At 32.5% G+C, this 18849-nt stretch overlaps 1 protein-coding gene across 2 annotated transcripts in view; it reads right to left on the bottom strand.

The window, feature by feature from the left end:
- Positions 1-276: 276 nt before the first annotated feature.
- Positions 277-18849, bottom strand: part of RRM2B (ribonucleotide reductase regulatory TP53 inducible subunit M2B) — a 33222-nt gene continuing 14649 nt past the window's right edge. For both annotated transcript variants that reach the window (XM_063079897.1, XM_063079896.1), the window contains exons 3-9: positions 16752-16868; positions 15818-15951; positions 15263-15357; positions 12001-12134; positions 7893-7997; positions 6611-6724; positions 277-4048 (exon numbers count right to left, since the gene is read on the bottom strand). In XM_063079897.1, the coding sequence (XP_062935967.1) occupies positions 3896-4048; positions 6611-6724; positions 7893-7997; positions 12001-12134; positions 15263-15357; positions 15818-15951; positions 16752-16868 (852 nt within the window). In that variant the 3' untranslated portion in view covers positions 277-3895. The remainder of the gene's footprint in view (positions 4049-6610; positions 6725-7892; positions 7998-12000; positions 12135-15262; positions 15358-15817; positions 15952-16751; positions 16869-18849) is intronic.

Below are 18849 nucleotides of genomic sequence, written 5' to 3'. Positions count from 1 at the left end.
GGTATTAATATGAATACTACTTACTAGTATGATGGACTGTAGAATCTCAGCTGGACACAAAGAGAGGCTCTTGGATTGGGAAAAAGTAGACAAGTGAGAGGACTGAAGGTCCTAATTAGGTCTAAGAACTGTAGTGGGGGCAGAATACTTGAAGAAAACTATACAGATATGTATTTATCTGCATACACAAATAGCAAATATATATATTCCTCAATTAGGGTATCCCCTGTACTTATAAAGAAGCATTCTTTCTCAAAAAGGATATACACAAAATGATGTAGCTATGATACAGTTTATTTCAACATATTAAACCAAAAAATAACAAAACAACTCATTTCTTTGGAAAAAATATGAATTCTGTACATGCAGGGTTGGCTTGGTTGACCATAATGTATTTTAGCAAAAAATATTTAGGTACAACCACACCTAATAAAGCTTTCTATGTACACTGAAGATACTAAATAACTTTGTTAAATGACCAGACATTTGGAAAAATCGAAACATAATTGTAAAACAGAGTTAAGTACATAAGAACAGTATAAACTTATTTATCTGTACCAAAAAAATCATCCTCCAGCCTTCCATTTTCACATATATTTTCTTCAACAGAATTAAGACCCAAATTTGAAGGATTAAATCCTTCCTTCCTAAGGCCTCAGGAATATCAGAGTCTTCTTTAAACCTGTAGCTTTTGACAAACAAGCAGACCATTTAAAGAGAAATAGTGGGAAACAAAGACAGAGATTACTCTTCTGTGCCCCTCATCCAGATTCTACAATTCAATTTGATTCAAAAATATAATACCTGATTATAGGACTAATTTGGCTTTCATGCAGTCCATCAGCAGCTTTATCACTGAAAATCAGTTTGTGACACTTAGCCCTTAGCTTAATCTGTACAAATGAAATCTGGAAATTCTATGACAGTGATGTTAGCATATTTAAATGTAAAAATCAAAATTCTGAATATTAAACAATTTATATGCAAATTGCTACATCTTGTCAATAATCATTATTTCCATGCACAAAGAAAAGATAAAATGGCAAAAGCAGCAGAAAAATATGGATGTTCCAAAATGAGACAACTGTAAAAGTTTCATATATCGAGACATGGCTGGGGTCAGCTTATACTGTAAGAATAATTGTTTATTATTGTATATAACTGGACTGTAAAACCCAGATTGGATTGGATCAAGCTGTCTTCCCAAGTCCTTCCAGTTCATGATTCCATGTGCTACAATTAAACATTTTTAATAAACGCAGTCCATCATAGAACTACAAGTTTTTATATTCCTAAATAATAAATTTAACTTTAACTACTACAGCAATGATTTAAATACAGGTGCTATAAAAAAGAGAAAACAGTAGTAAATACACTCAATTTTTTTCTTTACCTGTGAGATAATACTAAAACGATATCCCACAACTTCTTGATTCTTTAAAGACTAAGAACCAAAGTACTGAACATAATAAATAAATGTGCAATCTGGAGGTCTGGAAAAGGTTATAGAATACCTAATATAATAAACCAGTGTATTAAAAATACAAGATTTCAGTATTAAGACTTTTTCATTCAAATACACTTAGGTTTACTGCTATTATAAACAAGATTCACATTAAGGCAACTGTCAATACCCATGAGACAGTATGGATTCAAAACAAAGGGAATATGCACTGTAAAACTGTTTTCTTTCATTCCAGTGTCATTACAGATATTATCAGTTTTAAATGTTAAGTTTTTGTCTACCACTTGATAAATATCTTTGAACATATTATCTGAATATAGTTCAAATGTTTCTCTATGATATTTTGATACTTTAATTAAGGTATATGACATTTAAAGTATATGATACTACTATATGATACTTCAGTTAATGAGGAAATAGGCAAAATCAAATCAAGATAGATGGCAAAGGACTAAATATTAGAGACATGAGAACTTCCAAAAAAATTATATTATAGGGATAGGGACTATGAGCAGATCTTGAACTTCTCTAAGCCTCACTCTCTCCATCTATAATATTTCAATAATAGCTATTCTGTCAAGCTTACAAGGCTATTGTGAGATCAAATGAGATTATGTAAAAACACTTGACAAACTATGAAGCACTGAACAAATAAAGAGAATTATCACAGACCAAATATCTCAAGTTTCTAACATTCTAATAAAGTTATGGCCTGCCCCTTTTACATTCGCTTGAGAATTCCCAGTTTTGATCAATTAGATAGTCGTAGAATTAATGGAGCAAAAAATTATGCGAAAAGAAAATCTCTGAATTTGAGCTTCCAGAATTTTATAAATAATAGGGCTCAGGTTATCTCTTGACACTTTCTAAAAATAAAGAAGGGGCAGACTTCTTAGAAACCTTGGCTTCTGGCCTTTCCTCAGTCTCCTCTAGAGACACCTCTATCTCCCTCACCATCTGCTACTGTGGAGCATATATAGTTCCATAAAAAGAACTATATCTTATAACAGTATAAAAGAGTTTTAGAGTATAAAGAAATGCAGCTGAAGTCAATTATAAGTACATTACTCGCTTGGTACAAATTTGAAATGGTTCAAAAATCCTTACCACGTTCTCCCTTACTTAGTCCATAAGCCCTTCTTTTATGTATAAATGGTTTTAGGTCAGTTTTTTCCAATTTATATTCTGAGAAACACTAGCTGGGTGAGATAACAAGTGAAAACAGATCTATGTTATGTAAGTTAGGACTATGCAGGATGAGTTTAGGTACTGCAGAATAGCTCAGTCTTTGATGTACTGACTGTACATCCTGAAGAGTAACAGAGTATACCGCATTTCCCAAACTTAACTGACTACGGAATCCCTTTTATCCCCCCACAAAATATCTAGAGAGGCTAAATGCTCTTAGAATATTCTTTGGCAGGGCTAGCCCGTGGCTCACTCGGGAGAGTGAGGTGCTGATAACACCAAGGCCACAGGTTCGGATCCTATATAGGGATGGCCGGTTCGCTCACTGGCTGAGCGTGGTGCTGACAACACCAAGCCAAGGGTTAAGATCCCCTTACCGATCATCTTTTAAGAAAAAAAAAAAAAAGAATATTCTTTGGCAAATGCTATTCTACCAATTCATCCTGGTTCTAAACATTCCAGGGCTAAATCTGGCAACAGTTAACTTTTCAGTTTCTGAAGAGGAATTATTTCGCTTACCATGGATAACCTCCTGGATTCTCCTTCATAAGTATCCTTCCCAAAGCAACTAAAAACTAACTTTTCTTTACCACATACTGAAGAATTCAAGTTATTCTCATGATAATGAGAATTACAATCTTTGAAAGTAAATCCTTACAGTCTTTCCTCAAACATTAAAAATACAGAGATCTAACTCTAGATCTTAGTATCTAGAATCAAAATTACTTTGAAATGAGAGCATTTTATCACATCATCACTGTAACTAACACTATCAATAATAATAATAATAATAATAGTGGTGGTTACAGTAGTAGTATTGGCTAAGCACTTGTTTTTGCATCTTAATCTTCATATCCACTTTATGAATTCAGGACCTACTATTACACACATTTTGAAGATAAATACACTGCGTTTTTACAGAGATTAACTAACTTGCCAAGGGTCAGACAAAGGTGTAAGGGTAGAACCTCAAATCCATATCTGACTCCTTACCCCATGCGCTTCACCACTACATAATGCCATTTTATTAGTGACAAAAGCACTCTTGTTAAAATGAAAATTAGAGTATATTTATGTAAATTCAACTTGATTGGAATTTGGTTTTGGATTTCCTTTTGAGCAAACCCTCATTCCCTTAAAGGAGATATTTTAAGTTAAAACAACAAAAAAACAAAAAGCAGAGAAAAACAGACTGCTATTTACCAATGACAGGTTTATAGGGTTTTAAAACATGGAAGAGTTTTAAAAATCTGCATCCAAGGTGAAGACATTATCTGTGGTTTCCGCCATAACTGCAAAACGCTGATATTCCGAAACTCGTTTTTCAAAGAAATTTGTTTTCCCTTCTAAAGAAATGTTTTCCATAAAATCAAATGGATTTTCTGCCAGAAAAACCTAAAAAGAAAAGAAATGTTACTAGACATTCTGAAGAAGCCAAATTATACCCCACAAGAAGAACAAAGATGATGAAAACAGAGCTCAGATCTCCCAACACCGATTTAGTCACCTATAAGATCACATTATTTCCCTAAGGTCCTGGAGACACTCAAGGCTGCCAAATTTTAAGATAATTGAGATCTTTTACTAACCTCGAGAAACTACCCTAGCATCTGTAGTATTCTAAGAAATTGAAAGAAAAAAAGATTCTTTCAGGAAATGAAATATTTAATACCAACCAAAGGAAAATATTCTTATAGCTTGAGAGCTCAAATACACTGTAGAAACTACAGGCATTTTTCATAGGTATTACTATTAGGTAGTCACATATACATGATATACAAAATGTTAAATTACCAACAACGTACTGTCATCCTAAATGTGTTTCTTAGTTTATAAGAGAATAGGTAATCAACAAGTTGACAGTATGGGACCATGATCAGGGAAGATATAATAAATGCTATCCATAGTGATTAAATGTCTCCAAACAAAAAGTGGGACATAGGCTGACCAGAAGCCTTTTTACTGCTTCCGAATTCATAAAGCAAACTTGGAGATACAGCTTGACGGAAACTGTGGGATTTTTCAGTAATTCATGAGGGGCAATGAATGAGGATTTCTGAATTTAGGAGTATCCCAGCAGTAAATATGAACATCACAGATAAGAATATATTCAAATAACCCAATTTTTAAAATGGGCAGAGTATCTGAATAGACAGTAGACATTTCTTTAAAGAAGATATACAAAAGGTGGATAAACATGAAAGGATGCTCAACATCATTACCCATTAGGGACGTGCAAATCAAGACCACAATGAGATACAACTTCCCACCCACTAGAATGGCTACAATTAAAAAAACAAAACAAAACGAAACGAAAAAACAAGTGTTGGTAAGGATGTGGAGAAATTAGAACCCTCATATACTGGTGGGAATATAAAATTGTGCAGCCATTCTGGAAAACAGTCTGGCAGTTCTTCAAATGATTAAACATGTAGTTACCATATGAACCAGAAATTTCACTCCCGCGCAAGAGACATGAAAACATATGTACACACCAAAACTTGTATGTGAATGTTCATAGCAACATTATTCGTAATAGCCAAGAAGTGGAAACATCCAAACGCCCATGAACTGATGAATGGACAAATAGAATTTGATATATCTATACAATGTAATATTATTTGGCCATAAAAAGGAAAGAAGTATTGATACATGCTACAACCTGAATAAACCATAAATATACTATACTAAGGAAAGAAGAGAGTCACAGAAGACCACATATTATATGATTCCATTTACATGAAATGGAACATACAAAATAGGCAAATCTGTAGAAACAGAAATTAGGTTAGTGGTTGCCTAGGGTAGAGGTGGCAAAAAAAACCTTTGCCACATCTTACTCTTTCGTTAAGTATGTCTGTGTTTACCAGAATATAAACACATTACCAAGAAAGGTAATGATTACCCCAGCATCATGTATTTCATAAGGCTTCTCATTAAACACAACTTAAACTTATATTTTCATGCTAAGAAATCAAAACCTATAATTTTTAATCACCATGGTGAATTTCCACTTATGTGAACATTTCTGTGGAGTACAAAGTGACAATCTAGTGTATCTTTACTATGTGTCTGATATTACTTTAAGTGTTTAAGTGTACCAACTCATCAACAATCCTTTGTGGTAAGTATTATTATTACCTCCATTTTACAGATGAGGAAACTGAAATAGAGGTTAAGCGACTTGCCAAAAAACACATAGCTAGAAAGTGGTGAAGCCAGGATTCAAACCTAGGTAGTCTGGCTGCAGCTTCTATCTCTTAATTTACATAAAAACCACACCTCTTTATGAAATTCAGGTATATTATCTCTGACAGAAATAACATAAAAGACTGGTCAGTTAGCTCAGCTGGTTACAGCATGGTGTTATAACACCAAGGTTAATGGTTTGGATCCCAATACCAGCCAGCCACGAAAAAGAAAGGAAGAAATAATATAGAGACAATAAGTTCAAAGAGTCTAAATGTGACAGTTAATGTCTTCCTAGTAACTATTCTCCATTTAAAAATATTAATCCCCCCCTGCATTGTAACACTAATGGTCAAGGGTTCAGATCCCTGTACTGCCCAGCCACAAAAAAAAAAAAAAAAAAAAGTATTAACGCCAAAATTATAATATAGACACATGGGGATTTATATGAGGGTAAACATATATATGTATATTAAATCCAATTACTTGAAAATAATTCTATTAAATATATACATGTTATTATTATAAAGTAATTTACTGAGCTTATTAGTTACAATATTTATCAGCCTCCTACTTCTGTTATTGAATTTCATTTTAAGGTTCGAAGGATTTTCCCAAACCAATTTGTTCATACAAAACAAGTCTCTTTCATGGACGTCTTAAAAGTTGAATATAGTATGTTACAAATGCTTTAATTAAAATTGATTTTAGAGGCCTTACTTGACTATAACATATTCACTAGTAGTAATACATTTTTAAACACCTTACTTTTGAGAATCCAAGTTCCACAAATAATCTGTCAGCTACAAACTCAATGTACTGTTTCATCAAAATGCAATTCATTCCAATGAGGCCAACAGGCAAGGCTTCTGTTAAAAACTCCTGGGATAGAAACAAAACCAGAATAAAGTACAAAGACAGAGCACTAAATAAGTATGCATTTTCCAAACAGAAAGAGGGTTTTAGCTTTAATAATATTCTAAGACATCGATTTTGTTCAAGGAAAGTATAGCAGAAAAGTTCTTTCATTGTGGCAAATGATGTTCATTTGTTTAAAAATGTTTGAGGTAATACTATTCACATTATTTCACATTCCCAAAGAGCCAAAATAAATGGAAACTACCAGATTACTGGATTTTTAAAAGTGGCACATATAGGACCTGAATTAATATGCTTTGCTCTGAAAGGAGCATGCTTTGCTCTGAAATATCTAGAAGAAGATTCACCAAAGATGATTGTCATGGGGAGCATGACTGCAGAAGGGAGTTGAAAAAGAGATAAACTCAATTAACAAAGAATATGAGAAAAAAAATAGGAATGGATCTGAGAGTTGGGAGATAGATTGAACTCCAACTATTAAAAGACAGTGTGTTAATAGAGAAAAAACAAAAACACATTAATCACTTGGATTTAGTTCTCAAAATGATTAAAAATACCAAAAATGCATTTTATGCCTTTTCTCCTTCCCAATATGAAAACTATGCCCGTTAAACTATGTGGTGCTCCAAAAAAAAAAAAAGTTTAAAAAAATTTTATTTTTAAATTAGTTCTTTAGAATGATAAAACCACATCTAGCTCTTTCTAGTCAACAATCTTTACATGCTACAAATTAAGTTTTACTATTCACTAATTCATCATTTATTCATTCTATAAATATTTTGGTGCATGCTTCAAGCTATATACCCTGCTAGGTTATTGAGAATACAAAACAAATAAAAAATCATCACTGCTCTCCAGTAGCTAAAAATCTAAAAATATAAAGCTACAATAATTAAAATAGTTCGTAATGGCATGAAATTTGACAGATAGATTAAAAGAGACAGAAAAAAAGCCCTGAAACAGATTTTAGTATACATAAAAACTTCACATATAATAAATACTGACTTACACGCCAAATTATAAACTGGCTTAAATAATTGCAATACATCATGTATTGGTACTGTCAGATTGACCGTACAGAATTTCGGATATTTGTTTTGACCTACAAAATGACAATTTCATATGAGTCATCAGAGACAGATGTGCTAACTGCATAAACCTCCCTACTTACCTGCTCAATTTCAACAGCATTAACAATGATCTCCCTGACCCTTTCTTCTGAAGGCTTATTTACTAAGTATCGAAACATCAGACAAGCAAAGTCACAGTGAAGTCCCTAAAATAGAAGAAAAATGTCATTGTCAACGAACTTGTATTCAGCTACTTGCACACAGTGATGTGTTGAGCAACATATAAAGTTGGTTCTAGGAATGCAACATAGAACATCTGGAAGATAAAAAAGGGATTAATATGGCAAGGAACTTATTTTCTTCAAATCTCACTAAATGCCGATATAATAAACTATAAAGAAAATTTTTTGATGCCAACAAATCTTAGTTCATCAGCATCAAAGAAGAATTAATTTACACAAGCAAAATCTATATCCAAAAGCATTTTGGAAAGGAAACAAAAATTCATCATTTTTTAAATGTCAAAAAATTAAGGAATAATTGAAAAATAATAAGTAGTATTTAAAGAACAGATGTCAGAGAGATTTCAAAGACAACATTTATATCAAATAAGAATAACTCATGATAAAAATGAATTCAGCACAATGAAAATGGAAAGAATGAAGAATACCATATAAAGCAGAAATAACATTGCAGATAACTCAACCAGAGAAGAAAATAAACTTGTGAAATAACCCTGAAAATAGAATGGTTATGCAATATAATAAATGTTATAGATCTTATGTGACTGGAGAACAGACCAAGGAGATTCAACCTACAATAATCAGGATTCCAAAAATCAGATTAGATGGTATAAAGTGGAAAATCAAAAGAACAGGAGAAAATTTTCAAAAATTCAAAATGAAAAAAGAGAAAGAGGTCCAATATAGAAAGAAGATGGAATTCCCAACAAAATTAACAGTTAGAGACTGACACCAAGGTAGAGCCAATTAACACTTCTAAACTACAAAGAAAAATAATTTCGTAAGCAACCAAGGAGGGAGGATGGGAAGAGGAAAGAATTCCTTTAAAGGAAAACACTTTAACGGATTACAAATCAGAGTTGTTAGATTTTTCTAAATGAATCAACAAAAACCCAAAGACAATTCAAAGATGAGACCTCAAATAAAAGGTTGTAATCCAAGGATTATTTACCTAGTTAAATTGTCATTCCCAGAAGAAACCATCAAAAAAAGAAAAAGAAACAAACCCAAAACCCCTCTTTGAACAGCTAATTTTAGAAAATATACTAGTGAAACATTCCTAGACTTGACTCAAGGGGATACTTCAAATTACCAAAGGCTGCTTTCTAAAGAAACTGCTGAAAGATGTTAAAGAAAGTGTTGATTAGAACTGACAGCAAGCTGCTTATTACAAAGACAAGTAAATCAAAGGTAGGCACTTATAAAAAAAAAAAAAAGAAAAGAAAAGAAAGGTAAGCACTCATAATTCTTAAATCAGTAAATAAAGTTAATTTTGAGGTTTAAAGCAATACCAGTCAAAAGCCCAATGGAATTGTTTTTAATTCAAAATTTAATCTGGAAGAAGAAATGGGCAGAGCATTGTAAAGACACTTTAAAAAAGAAAGTTTTGAGATTTATCCTAATAATTATTACAACATATAAAACTATAATAATTAAAATAGTTTGTTACGGCCTGAAATCTGACAGATAGGTCAATGAGGCAGGAAAAATAGCCTTGAAACATATTTCAGTATAACAAAACCTTAAACTATAATAAAGAAGAAAACACAAGTCAATGGAGAAAGGATGAATTACCTAAAGAGAACTGAAAAACTTCCCAAAAGTGTTTGAAATAAAATTTAGTTAAGTTCTAACTTATTCTATACTACACTATATTTACACCAAATTCTATACTTATACTAAACAAATTCCAAAAATTGTTAAAAAATTGCATTAGAGAGTTAAATGTTAAAAAATGAAGAAGAAAATACGTGTTACTATTTAACTTATCTCTGGAGGTGAATCACATAAAATTTAAGATTTTGTATGTTAAAAGAACAAACAAAATTAAAAAGCAAAAGACAAATTGGTAAAATATTTTAAATCAATGTAACAAAATTCCTATATTATATTAATGCAATTAACATAACAATCAAATAAGTACTTGTTGAAAGAACCCAGTCATTGTACATTTGGAATATACCAGTGAACAGAGCAAGTATGACTTCTTCAAGGATTATAGACTACTCCATAAACAACCTTAAAATATTGAAAGCATTTACAATTAAATAAGGAAAACATTAATATCACAATAGGAATAAAGGCAAAAGACATGAACAGGTAACTACAAAAAAAATACAAATGAATAATATCATTACCAAAAAAAAGTTCAATCTAAGCAAATAAATGCAAGTAAAACCAATAATGAGATACCAATTACCTCTATCAAATTTGTCAAATATTTAGCAAATTAATCCAAATTCTAGTGAGGGTATAAGAAAATGTTCATACATTGCTAGGTGGGACTGAAAATTGCTATAAATTTTCTAAAGAAATCTGCAAATATGAATGGCCTTATTACCTACTCATTCTACTTTTTGTGATCAAGCTTAGGAAAATAATGTAAAGTTGGCAGAAAGCTTATATACAAAGATATTCATTTTACATTATAGCACAAATAAACAAAAAACCTGGAAACAACAAATTTCTGATTATAGAATAGTCAAATAAATGATACATTCATTCATTAGAATATTACATATCTAACAAAACTACTATTTTCAAAAAAATGCTTAATGTCATAGAGAAATGCTCACAATAGTTTGCTAAGTGGAAAAGAACATCTCGACTCATAAAAATACGAATTGTGAAAATATTATGCTTATATATCTACATAGATTTAAATGTAAAAGAAAAGTTTAGAAAGAAATACAATAAAATAGTAAACATGGTTATCTCTGTGTGTTGAGATTGAGTGATTTTTTAATTCTCTTAATTCTCTGTAATCATCATTTATGACATTTATAATAAACGTTATTAGAAATTTAAAGACATGAAACAGCAAAAAGTAAATATACGAAGCATTTCTGGCACATAATTATTCATATATACTGTTTCATTGCATTCTAACAAAATCCTGTTAAGACTTATAGTTGAAGAAACTGAGGCTCAGAGAAGTTAAGTAACTTGACAAGGTTACTTAGAAATAAGCTGAGGAGACATAATTAATGTAGTCAATACATGTGAACTGAATTACTGTAATTTGCTAAATATTGAAAACAAGAAGATAAATATGACAAGGTCTCATCTGGATCCCTATACTGGCCAGTCACCAAAAAAAATAAATAAATAAAAAGACAAGGTATCTGTACTAAGTTGCTTAGTCTAGCAGAGGAGAGAAATAAGAAGCACAATATATATTATGGACTCTAAGACAGGGACCAGTTCAGGTATCAAGGGGATACATAAAGAAAAGAGTGATCAGTTTTACTTAAGTGGTTCAGGAAAGTTCTGAGTTGCTTCTTGCGAGAAGATGATAAAAAGGCAAAAAAAAAAAAAAAAAAAGGAGGTAGCAAAGATGGAAAGGGCATTGTAGTCAGACGGAGGCAAGATTTAGTTAGTGATTGGATGTGGCTGAGAAGGAAAAGAAGCAATCTAAAATGACTTCCAGATTTCAAATTGGATGATGTATAGAAAGATAGTGACACTCAAGAGATAGGGAAAACAGAAGGAAAATCAAGTTTTGGTAGAAAGATGATGGGTTTGGTTTCTGAATTATTAGGTTTGAGATACCTGGAGAGCCTTCCAACAGAAAACGTCTAACATGTACTTGAATATATGGGTTTGGAGCGCAGGAAAGAATATCTGGGATAAAGATATTAGGTTCTGGGAGTTATGAGCATTTAGATGGTAGCTGATTCCTTGGAACAAAGAAGATCAGCCAGGAAGTCATATAAAGTGAAGGAGTGCGGCCAAGGCAAAAATCCAGGAGAACATCAATATTTAAGGATGAGCAGAGGAAACTAAGAATGGTAAGAGATATAGGAGAAAAATGAAGTATCTTAAACGCCAGAGAAGAAATGACTTCCTATTTTTCTTTTAATTACCAAGATACTTGTGTCACCATAAGTATTTTCCAAGGGAAAGAAAAACAAATGAACACCAAATATAAATACAAATATAACTAGAAAAAACCTTCATTCCTTACTTCATCTCTGCTGATGAGTTCATTGGAAAAAGTGAGTCCTGGCATAAGACCTCTCTTCTTTAGCCAGAAAATAGCAGCAAAAGATCCCGAGAAGAAAACTCCTTCAACAGCAGCAAAGGCCACAATCCTTTCCCCTGAAAGATATAAAATAGTTTCACTTTCTGAAATATCACATTGCAGACATTTGCAAGTTTATATAGATATAGATTTTTAGTTTTTACAATAGCACAACTATTTTGCCAAGAAACAAAATAAACAAGTTAGTGCCATGGCCAAGGGTCTTCAGACAAAGAAATTTTCCACTTCCACCTACTAGAAACGTATGTCTACTTCAAATGCTACATCAAACAATGGATTCCTGTAGGTACTGGTGTCTGAACAAAGGATGGCTTTCCATACTCAAAAAAAGAGGTGATTTGCCTATGTACCATATGTGCCTGTGTGTGTAGGTGCATACGTATGAATGCAGTGTGTCGTACTGAACATATGTATGAGTGTATGGGAGTAGAAAGTAGAAGACGGACAAATGTCTTCCTCTGGGACTAGGGGAGATTGCTGAGGTTTATATTTTTAGAAACCTATGGTATTTTGCAGACTAGCTGTAAACATTTCCCAAAACACTGCCATGCATCTGCAATTTTTAAAAAGTAGATAAACCCAACTGAAGATAATAAATATATCTATTGGATAAAATGTCCCATCACATAGGAAAAAATACTGTCTTCTGCTAAACATGTAAGGGACAATTTCAAAGGTTACTCACTGTTAGGCAAAAACTTTGCAGAAGCCCATCTCCTAAAAAATTTACAGTGGCATCATATCTGTAACACCGGTGCCAACCAAAATTCCAAAAGACACAATCCGAAACACCATAATCCCCAATGTTGAAATTCCAAATGATCAAAATCCCTAAAAGTCTAAAATCTCTAACATCTAAAATCCTGAAAGTCACATTAAAATCCTAAATGTTGAAATCCTGAAAGCCAAATTCTGGGGAAGGCATTAGTGTGTTTTTTTAAATTATTTCAGCATTACTCATATTTTTTACAACTTACTTGGCTAAGTATTTCATCTTCATATCATTTCCAATACTGGAGGTATAAATTGTGAAAAGACAGAGTTCTAATTTGATTTATGTGTTTTTTGCAAATTGGACTCCACAAAAGTGCATTATCACAACATTGACTTTGTGTGTAAGCATTGTGCATGTACCTAAAGATGTTAAAACTTCCTCAGTAAATGAAGAGATATCCTTTTTGTATGTTTGCACTTGTGAAAGTTAAAATTTCTTGAGATCTATTCTCTTTGGGCAACTGCATATGTGTGATCACCCATCACAATTTTTGATTGATCTTGTCAAGACCTATGTGGTCCATCACGGCCTTTCAGATGACTGTAGTTATAAAGGTTTGTGCATACAATTACCAACCATAGTAATATGAGTTTATACATTTTGCTTTTTGACCTATTTCTTAATGAATACAGTTTTTCTGCTCATAACTGCTGTACCTGTGCGACTGTTAGTACATGAGTGTTTATGCTTGCAAAAATATGCATGTTATTATTGCCTAATTGACTGTGTAAAGTGGCCTACGAATTGTGTTTTTATATGTTCCTCAAGTAAATCCCCTTTAAAAAATGTAAATAAATGTCTTTAAAATGTTTTTGAATTATTTTTTCCAGAATTATACTTTTGGAATTTTCATCTTTTGGGATTGTGATTGTCAAGATTTTAGACTTCAGGGATTTTGATTTTTCAGGATCTCCATTTGGGATTATGGTGTTCAGGATTGTGTCTTTCGAGATTATGGCCCAAATCCTTTTAACACTATCCCTAGCGGATGATTATAGGTCTAACCTAAAAGATAATTTGCAAGTCCCTTATGTTACCACACTGTACACACTTGAGAGAAGCAGAGTCAAGTGCCACATAATGACATTTCAGTCTAGGACACACCACATATATGATGGTGGTCCATATGACAGCGGTCCCGTAAGATTATAATACCATATTTTTAATGTACTTGGGAATTCCACAGACCCAGGAGATCTGTGAGGTCACATCCATATTCATAACACTAAGACACTATTTATACTTTTTAACTACCATTCTCTCAAGAGTACATTTTCCAGAGGCTACATGACATATCCACAATAATCTGAAAAGCCTAGTAAAATACTCCTCCCATTCCTAACTACATATTTGAGGGAGGCTAGACATTATTCATATACTTCAACCAAAACAACTTACTGCAACAAACTGAATGCAAAGAAGAAATGATATTCCATCTATCTTCTATTAAGTAAGACTTATAAGATGTAAAAGAATGTTGTTCGTCTCACTAATTTTTTGGAAAATGTGGAGTTTTTTCATAAAAATAAGTTATTTGTGTTCAAAGGTAATGGGTTAATTACTGGCATCTTAAAATGCACTAATAGATGTTTTTAAGTTTTCTCGATTTTAATTTCTAATATGGAAATATCAATAGATATAACCAGAGAAATAAAAGCACTTTGGGGTCCTTGATAATTTTTAAGAGTGGCAATGGAGCCTGAGACCAAACATTTTGTGAACTGCTTCCCCTCCTAATGAATAAAACCAGAAAGTAAAGACCACCGATTAAGAAACACATAAGAATAAGATGGGTACTTAGAGCTATTCAAATAAAATATATGAATATTTTAATTAAATTTAATAAATATTTATTAAGCAACTACAACATATAAGGTACAAGGTTTATCAATTCCTTAAAAAAAGTTATGAAATGTGAACTCATGCAGAAGGGTGTTTGCATTTAACATATCTGTGAAAAATAAGCCTGTTATTGTAAACTTTTTCTTGTCCTGGTTGACTGCACTAATCTTTAGTTACTCAGAAACTAGATATTTGTTCCTTGAAAAATGTTAAGATATGACTTGCTTTAAATCCCTAAAATATACATTCTTAAAAGCAGGTACTTTTAAGTGGATTACTATCATACTTTTGTTAGTCATGTGACCAACTCTTATTTACCTGTAATTATGCACTGACATCTTTTCAACTTCCAACTTATTAAATAGAATAGATAAAAGCTTTATTTTACCACCAGTATCTAATTAATTATTAGGAATAATTATTAGGAATAATGATTCTAGTAAAGGTGCATATTGCAACATTTATACCCCTATTCCCTGCTGGTACTTTGATTATCAAAGCATGTAAAATAGTGTCATATCATCCAAGGCAAATTTGATCATATATAAATTAGATAGAGCTACATACCGAAAGTAGATTTTCTATCTGCTATCCATTGCAGGGCCCAGTCTGCTTTTTTCTTAACATATGGCATTGTTTCAATTGCATTAAATAAAAAATCCCTTTAAAAACAAAAGAATTAAGGGCAAAATTATTCACTTGTTTTTCTTAATTGGACAAAATTTTAATAGTTTAATGAGAGATGATAATTTTAACCCTATTGTATGCTACCATAGCTCTAGTTTTTTTATATTTTTAAATGTCCATGAAATACAGAAATGAAAGTAAAATGAGAATTAGTGATTTGAATCTGGTTTAATACAAAATCAGCTAAATTCAAATATTGAATTTCTAAGGAGAATGTGCTAATGAACAGTTTCTTAAGATACAATATCTACAGATTAACTGGTTCTATACAAGTTTTTTCAACCCAACACATTATTAAGCAATAGAAAACACTATGATCAAAAACTTGCATATTTGAGTAATCTTTCCTTAACATTTAGTTTTGGAATAAATTCTGCTATTAACACAATCAAGCAATAGAATAAACCTTTGTAAGTAAAATCCTAGCAATAATACCTTTTCTTGGGATCTCTGATGTAAGTGTCTATTAGCAAACTGTACATCTCTGAGTGAACATTCTCGATGAGAATTTGAAAGCCATAGAAACAGCGAGCCTCTGGAACCTGCACCTCCTGACTAAAGCGCTCCACCTAAGAAAATAAGGGAAAAAGATATACCCAATTTTGTAGACTCCTATTAAACACTGGGTTAAACACTGCAAATCAGAATCTGGACATAAGAATTATCACTTAAAAACAGCCTGTCATGCAACACACAGGTCAGCAACACCTTATGTATTATTTTAAGCAGCATCTTAAGCAGTACTGTTTATCCATCAACACTCCACAATAAATTAGTTGCATAATGTATGCTTAAGCAATTAAATAAATTGACCTATTAGGTGGAGCTACTGCCTACAAAGCCAAATAAATTTTAGAACATCGACCAAAAATAATTTTGCTTTGTATAATTGACCTTAAGCACTTTTTTTCCAAAAGTAGGTAGGTCTTTTGAAGCCTCTTCTAGTTCATGATGAAAGTTTGTATCCTTCTATTCTCTTTAACAAAAAATTATGCCTCCTGATCAACAACAACACAAGTTTTAAAATGGCAAACCAGAAACCAGTGCTCTATTAAAGAGCTCCAAAAGGTTATTAACGTGCGGGTTCTCTACCAGGATTACTATCTAAGGGTAAAAATTAAACTCACATTTATGCATTATAAGTAGTTTTGATTAGTATAACATATGGTTGATTTCATGATATTTTGCTGGTCAAATGACAGAAATATATCCTTTCTCTGGACACTTCATCAGAAAAACATTTTCAAGGGTTAAGTTTCATGTAGTTCATTTCCTAGACATCTTTTCCCAGGTTCAATCTAATGATGTCCTACTGATATTATCATCACTTAACTGCTGAATGGGAACAAAAGTAAAATAAAAGTCGTACCAAATTTTCATTTACAATTCCATCACTGGCTGCAAAAAAGGCTAAGATGTGAGAGATAAAATACTTCTCATCTGACGTAAGCCTGTTCCAGTGAGGGAGATCCTTTGATAAATCAACCTGGAAAAAAAAGATTTTCAAAAATTTTAACTTGGAGTTAAATTCTTCTTAAAGTGTGTGGAAAACTAACTTTCACTCAAAAATTAAATAGAGACATCTCATTACCAATAAACTGTGGAAAAGGACAAATTTTAACATTACAAAGAAACAAAATAAAACAAAAACATTATGTTAATAATAGTGCATTATATTCAGGATTTTTGCTAAATCAGATTATAGCTGCTCTTGCCATAAGGGGAAAAATTAGTTAACTATGGGAGATGATGCTTATGTTAATGTTACACTATAGTAACCATTTTACTATATATATGTATCTTATAACATCAAGTTATAAATCTTAAATGTACACAATAAAATTTCTTTTTAAAAAAGACATTATGAAGGAATTTGATTTTCTGGCTAATTGAGAGGCTGGCCAGGATGAACTTTAAAAATATTAAATTAAATAATTAGGCACCTGTTAACCAACCGTAGCTGTCACTTTACTGCCAGCTAATATACTTTTATATCCAGAAGTAATGTCAGACAGGTAACAACCTGAGTTTTAAAGTAGTTTACAGGTATGGCTTCATCTGGGAGTAGAAATATTTTTGAAAATGTTTATTAGAATTAGTCCTTGGATTAAGTGAGAGATGCACTCTAGAATTTCACAAAATCTACAATTTAAAAATAGTCTTTCAATTTACCTTGTTTTCTTAGTTAGCTCTGGCTGCTATAACAAATTACCATCCATTGGGTGGCTTAACCAACAAATATTTATTTCTCACAGTTCTGAAGGTTGGAAGTCCAAGATCAGGGTGCCAGCATGGTTGGGTTCTTGTGAAGCCCCTTTTCCTGGTTTATAGATGGACGCCTTCTGCTGTACTCTCACATGGCAGAGAGAGAGATCACCTCTCTCATGTCGCTTCTTATAAGGGCACTAATCCCATTTATGAAGACTCCACCCTCATGACCTAATTACCTTCCAAGGCTCCATCTCCAAACTCAACACATTGGAGATTACATCTTCAACATATGAATTTTGGGAAGGACACAAACATTTAGTTCATAATGCTTGTAGATATCATTTTGTTTTAGAAAGAGCTCTTAAGTATGTTTCACAGTAACTTCATAAACATTTGAACTACATAACTGTCCTTTGTCTTTTGCCCTTTTATTTATTCTAACAAAGCCCCAAGCTCTTTGACCTTTTCTAAAGGATTAATGTTCCATCCTTTAAACTAAAACCCATATTCCCATTAATTTATTCTTTGTTTGCTTGTAAACCATGGCTTTTCAGATAAATTTTATTCCCTGCTTAAACTGCTTGTTCTTTCAGTAAAATTCCATAATTAACCTCTCATTCTGTTTCTATTGCCTTTTTAAAGATAAACGCCTCTGGTGAAGAAGTCATGAGTTGTGTGCCTGAGGTATTTTTCAGTTTCTTGAAGTAAGCTTGGCCCAACACAAACCAGGCTAGGTTGGCTGAGCCTGCAGACCTCTCTACTGAGCCTATGCAAATGTCTGATGGGTGTCAAATCCTGCTAATGCCACCATTTTCTGAACATGCAGAGGCATGCAGACAGCTTACACCTGTGCAGATCTCTGGGGAACTCCCTCAAACTTTTTAACCAATCGTGATCCCCACACCTTGTACCACTGCCCTAACCACTTCCCCATAAATACACCACCTCCTTTCCCACTGTGGACAAGGTGGATTTGAAATATACACATATATATCTTCCATCTTCTCATTTGGCCACGTTGTAAATAAACCTTTTTCTCTGCTGCAAAGATCTGTGCTTCAGTGTTTGGCTTTCCATTCTGCATGGGCGAACAAACTCCATTTGGTTCAGTAACATGCTGAGTATTTATTACATGCCAGACACTGTGCTAAGCAGTGGGGATACAATGGGGCAGGGAGGAGGTAATATTTGTCTTCATCTTTTAAAATACGTAAACTAAAAATAAAGTTCTGTTCTATTAAGGGCTCAAGTAAGGT

This window comes from Cynocephalus volans, chromosome 15 (genome assembly GCF_027409185.1).
Source record: "Cynocephalus volans isolate mCynVol1 chromosome 15, mCynVol1.pri, whole genome shotgun sequence".
Lineage (NCBI taxonomy): Eukaryota > Metazoa > Chordata > Mammalia > Dermoptera > Cynocephalidae > Cynocephalus > Cynocephalus volans.
This window is presented reverse-complemented; position numbering and strand designations above follow the sequence as displayed.